Source organism: Dreissena polymorpha, chromosome 1 (assembly GCF_020536995.1).
Source record: "Dreissena polymorpha isolate Duluth1 chromosome 1, UMN_Dpol_1.0, whole genome shotgun sequence".
Classification (NCBI taxonomy): Eukaryota; Metazoa; Mollusca; class Bivalvia; order Myida; family Dreissenidae; genus Dreissena; species Dreissena polymorpha.
In genome coordinates, this window is record NC_068355.1 from 147,127,742 (window position 1) to 147,134,121 (window position 6,380).

General features: G+C 35.6%; 1 protein-coding gene across 1 annotated transcript; it reads right to left on the reverse strand.

Moving 5' to 3' along the window:
* Positions 1 to 55: 55 nt before the first annotated feature.
* Positions 56 to 4,827, reverse strand: LOC127857008 (uncharacterized). Its single transcript, XM_052393306.1, has 4 exons — positions 4,794 to 4,827; positions 1,986 to 2,462; positions 1,526 to 1,686; positions 56 to 1,342 (listed from the first exon to the last, which is right to left on the reverse strand). The coding sequence occupies exons 1-4, from the start codon at positions 4,825 to 4,827 to the stop codon at positions 140 to 142; spliced, it is 1,875 nt and encodes a 624-aa protein (XP_052249266.1). The 3' UTR covers positions 56 to 139.
* Positions 4,828 to 6,380: the final 1,553 nt, after the last annotated feature.

Below are 6,380 nucleotides of genomic sequence, written 5' to 3' on the forward strand. Positions count from 1 at the left end.
GTGCTTTTCTATTGTTATTTTTTTAATTGAACGTGCAAAATTTTCGACCAACGTCCAGATGCGGAACATGCCATGTTGCCTGTCTTTAACATTAATTATCTCGATAGAAAAGCACAGAGAAATATTAACATTAATCATGTTAACATATACTTGCCTTTCTGCTAAAGCGACAAGCGGTAATATCATTTTCAAGTTCATTTAAACTTTCATCTACACGTTCAGAGATGCGTGAAAGCAATCGTTTATTGCTGTGGTGCCTCTTTATTTCACTTAGCAAGTCCACAAGCTTTGTATCAACACGATCAAAATCCATTCCTTTTTCATCCTCAATATAACTTAAACCATCTCGGTTTGGTTGTTGACCTAAGTCATGGGAGTCTACAAAATCAAAGCAATTAAGTCTGTTTGACTGAATTATGTTCCTATTTCGTCGTTGGCGTCGAGATTTACCTCGGGTTTCATTTTCAAAGAGAAGCTCGTTGTTATTTAATGTAGCCTTATATTCCAGAGAGTCATCAAGGGTTAATTGTCTTCGTTTATTTGACCGTTTTGCTATCGTTGAGCAATCCAAGAAATCTTTTAAATCAAATGGGTTTTCGTATTGCAGATCGCTTGTCTCCAAAAAAAGATGTTTGGCAGAAAATATGTGTTTTTTCATTGTACAAAATGGCAAAGGATAACCAACGTTCGGTATTTTTGTTCCCATTGGGCCTATATTTATTCTGTACTGATCTTTATCAATGGTACTATCGTCGCCTAATCGTTCACCTCTGTAACTTGACTCCCAAATATGTGTTGATCTTAAATTCGTGCCTTCGTCTTTTGAGTGCATATATAATTCCGACGACAAAATGTATGGACGTGCTACCTTAGATAATTTCCATAGCTCATCGTTATCTTCGATGTCGCACGATTCATCAAACTGATGACCTTCGTTGTCCGTACTCTGACACGACGCAGCTTTTGATTCTGTAATACTACACCCTGCGTCATCTGATTTCCAATGTAATTCATTATTCTCGTTTGCCGCTTCGCTACTGTCATGTGATAAAGTATTTTGAAACTTGCATGTAGGTACATTGAAAGGTTCACTGACATTAATTCGTTTATCAAGGTCTCTCTTAAGTGATGCAATATTCTCCGTATTTTTCCATAGGACGTTCTCGTTTTCGTTTTTATTAGATTTTGAATAATCGTTTGTTGCCGTTCTAGATCTTGTAGATGCAGCGATTGATAAGTTTCGGAAGTGAGCGTACAAGCGTCGTGACCGCTCGTTGCAGATCGTGTTATCATTCAATCTTCGCTTTTTTGCTGATGGTTTATATGTTTCACCACACATTTCCTTGAAATAATAAAAGCAACGATAACTAACGTGTGTTTTGAATCATAAGACTTAACCAATCCAAAAAAAGTAGTTTTTTTTAAACAAGACTCAAATGTTAGCTATGTATAGAAACGTTGTGTAGGTCATACCCATATGTAAACTTTGTGAAAAATTGAATAAAAGAGTCAAATTTTTACTCACATAAATCTCAAGTGGTACTCTGAGTGCTTTCTCTTTGTCGTATTTGTAAGAAGGGCGACACTTGCTCTCGGGGATAATGACTGCGAGAATGAACGCAACCAAAATGAATGCAGCACACATGTATGCGGCGGTTTCCATGGTTATCACAGGAGCTTCCGGAGCTAAACAATAAACAATACAATACAATGTGTTACCTGAAACATTTACATATGTTATATTTGAGTTAAAATATGTTTATAATTATTATCATACACATCTTTACGTATGATCATTGAAGGTTGAAATAACCTTGATCATACAAAGTGCGATGAGCATGTACTTGTACAAAATATTGTTTGTACCCATAAATAATCTGTAGAACATTACACATAATAAAGTTGACTTGTTCAGAGGTCCGAATATAAAACAGATCTATACACATTTGTTGAATTGTAGATTTCTTCAAAGGTTCACTTATTACCTGCGATAGCACGTTCAGTGATGACAGTTTCGGCGAAGAATGTCTTGGAGCACCATACTCCATTCCCATCAAGTGACTGGAACTCGAGACACTGATGCCGTAGACTTAGTTCGCCACAGGTCTTTGACAACAAATCATCGGCATATTGCAAATTCAAACAAGCAAGTGCAAGCACCGTTTGCTTAGCGCAGTCGACAAAAATCCAGTTAATGTTATGGGACGCTGTACAGCACGCCCATGTTGCATTTTCTAACCGGTATGACACGAGGTCTATCGCTTCACACCTCCCTACTGCGGCATCGACTCTGTTCTGCTCGTGAAACGCGGGTCTTGACAGAGTTACTTTATGTTGCCTGATGGGGTCGGATTTCTCTTTCGATGAGTTTCCGCCATCACTTGATGCAACACACGAGTTGTTAATGCCGATCATGTCAATAAGGTCTGAGTAGATCTCGAGACGCAAGTCAGCAGTGTTTCCTGTGAATTAATATGGAATGTACGTATAGTGTTACGAAGTTTTTAATGGGAAAGGTCTGTCCCAAGTACATAACGCTCCGTTGTCTATTTTACTGGTCCGTTGTCTATTTTACTGGTTATAATATCGCACATTGGCATCTGCATAAGAAGGGAACATCGTTGATAAAGTACCGATGATTAAAAAAGGTGTTCAAAACAAAAATGCCGTTGTGATATCGACCTATAAACATATGATCTGAGAGTGAAAAGGGGTCATCCTTCGCCAAGACTAATCAGCATACTAATTTATAGGATTTGAATAATTCTCGTGATATTGGGTGCTAGCACTTTTCATATTGCAAGCGCAAGTTATCTTCATCTTTGACCTGTTGTCCTACAAATTAATAGGCATCGCTATGTTCTGTCAACTAACCAGCAGACACTCACAAACATTGATAACTCCCGGAATGCGGCCCCTGAAAATGTACACGCGCCGTCATTACGGCACTGAAGATACAAGGTTTATCTGCATTCTTTTAAGAGTAATAAAACTCGGCATGAATTAGGTCTTGATACCTTATCATAATAACGGTATACACATGTACACATGTGCAGACATGTGGTGTCACTGTCATACGCATAAACGCTTTTAATCCACACTTGGGACGGACATTTTTAAGACAATTATCTTACTTAAATTGATTATCCGTACTTATTTAAACAAATACGTGATGTGTTTACATCACGTATTTGTTTTTGTGTTGTATTATAAATTATTATTTTTTTACAAAAATTCAATTACGGCATGCTTGGGAAATGTAGAGAACATCATTGGAGCTGTTGAAATTTCTTTAAGGCTCAAGTATTTTTTTTTTATAACATTTGTATCGCAAATTTATATTTAATTAAAAAATCAGTTTAGTAAATTTTTAAATTTCAAATCAATTTTATTTCAGGCTACGGACTCTGATATTACCTTAAAAACGGTATTTTAAGGATTATGTAAATATAGAGTTATAGGCAAAAGCTTATATTACTTTTCAATAAAAAAAAGTCTGACATCTTACAGTTTTTCTAATGAATAGCTCCGGTACATGTTCATTTTAAATCACACAATTCATTTCCGGCTCGAGATTGGTGTACAAGCGATAAATAAAAAATATTTAAAAAAAAACAATCACATTTTAGACAAAACTATACAGATTCTTTTGATAGAAAAAATTGCCTTTACCGGAAATCATACAGAGTTTCGCTTATAAATATTTCCGGACCAGTTTTAGTTAAAATCAAATCTATAGATTTGTGTACTACCTTGAAAATGACACTAAAAAAAGAAATGTACTATTAAAAAAGTATTGAATCTAACAATAATTCTTATTGAGTATATCCGGAAACATATAGGTGCAGCATTTATAAAGAAATAATACAGATTTAAAGACAGGCAGATATCTGTTTTTCAATCAAATTGTCTACATCGGATATTTCAAAGTTTCAAATTAATATCTCCAAGGTCAAGGTCACACTTGGAGTTGCCCATAAATGAGTTTGTCCGGGCCATACCTTTGTCATTTATCATGAGACTTTAAAATCATTTGGCACATTTGTTCACCATCATCGGACGGTGTGTCATGCGAAAGAAGTACGACAATATCTCCAAGGTCAAGGTCACATTTGGAGTTCAAAGGTCAAAACTTGCCAAAAATGAGCTTGTCCGGGCCATAACTATGTCGTTCATAGTGAGATTTTAAAATCATTTGGCACATTTGTCCACAATCATTGGACGGTGTGTCACGCGTAAGAATTACGTCGATATCTCCAAGGTCAAGGTCACACCTTGAGTTCAAGTTCAAAAATGGCCATAAATGAGCTCGTCCGGGCCATAACTATGTCCCTTATTGTGAGATTTTTAAATGAGTTGGAACATTTGTTCACCATCATCGGACGGTATTCATGCGAAAGAATTACGTCGATATCTGCAACGTCAAGGTCACACTTTGAGTTCAAAGGTCAAAAATGGCCACAAAAGATTTTGTCCGGGCCATAACTATGTCATTCATTGTGCGATTTTTAAATTACTCGGTACATTTGTTCACAATCATTGGACGATGTGTAATGCGAAACAATAACGTCGATATCTCCAAAGTCATGGTCACACTTTGAGTCCAAAGGTAAAAAAATGGCCATAAATGATCTTGTCCGGGCCATAACTATGCAATTCATTGTGAGATTTTAAAATTACTCGGTAGATTTGTTCACAATCATTGGACGGTGTGTAATGTGAACGAATTACGTCAATGTCTCCAAGGTCAAGGTGTTCAAACTTGGCGTTCAAACGTCACAAAATGGGCATACTTGAGCTTGTCCGGGCCATATCTATGTCATTCATTTTGAGATTTTAGAATGACTCTGTACATAAATTTTGTTCACAGCCATTGGACGGCCTATCATGAGTTCACGAATTCAAGAGTTCAAAGGTCAAAATGGCCATTAATGATAATGTCATAATAATTATTAAAAATCGCCATAAATTAGTTCTTTTGTTTTGTGAAGACAGCATGCAAAATATTATGTGTCAATGCAGTATGTGGAGGTTTACGTCACGTCTGTGACAAAGCTCTAGTTGTTAAAATCGCAAAGTTATTGATCTTAAAAAATGTTTTGATTATATATATCGAAATGCACTTTTGTATAAATTATACATAATGATATACGTGGTAAAGTTTTGCTTATTTTTTATTATATACTTGCATGTCAAATCACGTGTTTAACATTGTTACAGTCTTTCCGAATTCTTTGAATATTCTGTAGGCTTAAGACAGGGGAAGGTTGTCTCCCCTTCGCAATTGTCTCTGTTATCAGAGGACTTAACATGTTCTTACAAAATTGATGCAAATGCTGGCAATGAGCTGTATGACATTGTTTTGATGGTTTTACTATTTGCAGAGGATATGGCGTTTGTAGGCAGTACGCCCCAAGAATTACAAGAAGAAGAAGTCAGTAGTTCGAAAACTAGTATTATGGTTTTCAGAAAACGTGGTGCACTACCTGATGACGAGCGATGGTTGAATAAAAATGGGTTTTCGGGGGTATTTTTCAATCCAGAAAATATATAAAGTTCTTTTCATTTCAGCGAGTAATAAAGAAACTTTATTGAAAAATGTCAAGGTTGATTATTGCGTGGTTCAGCGTTAACATATAACGCTCATTATAAAACTAACTTTGTCCATGGAAACTATTGATATTCATGTATTGCCTGTTAACCTGATGAATTTGCTACACGCATAAGGATTTGTGTTCTCTCATTAAGAATTATACAGGCTGTTATGGTTCTAGTAATATACCAAGAAACCTTAAATACTGTTTGTTGTGTGGGAGTTGCGATCTTGAAGACGCGCACCATTTTTTATGCATTTGTCCACGTTACACTACTATAGGGAGATGATTTCTCGATAAGTGATTTTACGTTACGCTAGACGTTCTGTAATTCAATTATTTTATGGGATCTGTTAACGCATATGTTCTTAAAAATGTTGCAAACTATATAAAATATGCACTAGATATATGACAATCTGTTAACATACTCTCCAAGTGTATGTTACGTAGTCTGTACACTGTATTTGATTCAATGTTTGCTTTTTTCTGTTAAAAATAACTGTACTTTGTACTGATCTCGAATGAAACGCTCGTCTTGTCTTGTCTTAAAATATCTAAAATGAAAACGTCATCACTCAGCTTTTCGCTTCATATAAATGAAGTTTCGGAAATATTAATTATTCGTATACCGCGAACGACTTACTTGAGACATTTCTAAAACATTAAGGAAAATATGTACATTTTGGCAAAATCAATATCACACCACAGACAAAACAGTCCTGTTATTATATTGAAATTGAAATTTCACAGTTTTACAGTTTCCATTTTTACCGTTTACAGTTTACG

Bases quoted from the DNA above. Each gene is read 5' to 3' on its own strand.
- LOC127857008 (XM_052393306.1), bottom strand. From the start codon at position 4,827: ATGAATGACATAGATATGGCCCGGACAAGCTCAA. The intron at 2,463-4,793 runs GTATGCCCATTT...ATTAATTCACAG, and splicing joins TATGGCCCGGACAAGCTCAA to GAAACACTGCTGACTTGCGT. The intron at 1,343-1,525 runs GTGAGTAAAAAT...TATTATTTCAAG, and splicing joins GAGTACCACTTGAGATTTAT to GAAATGTGTGGTGAAACATA.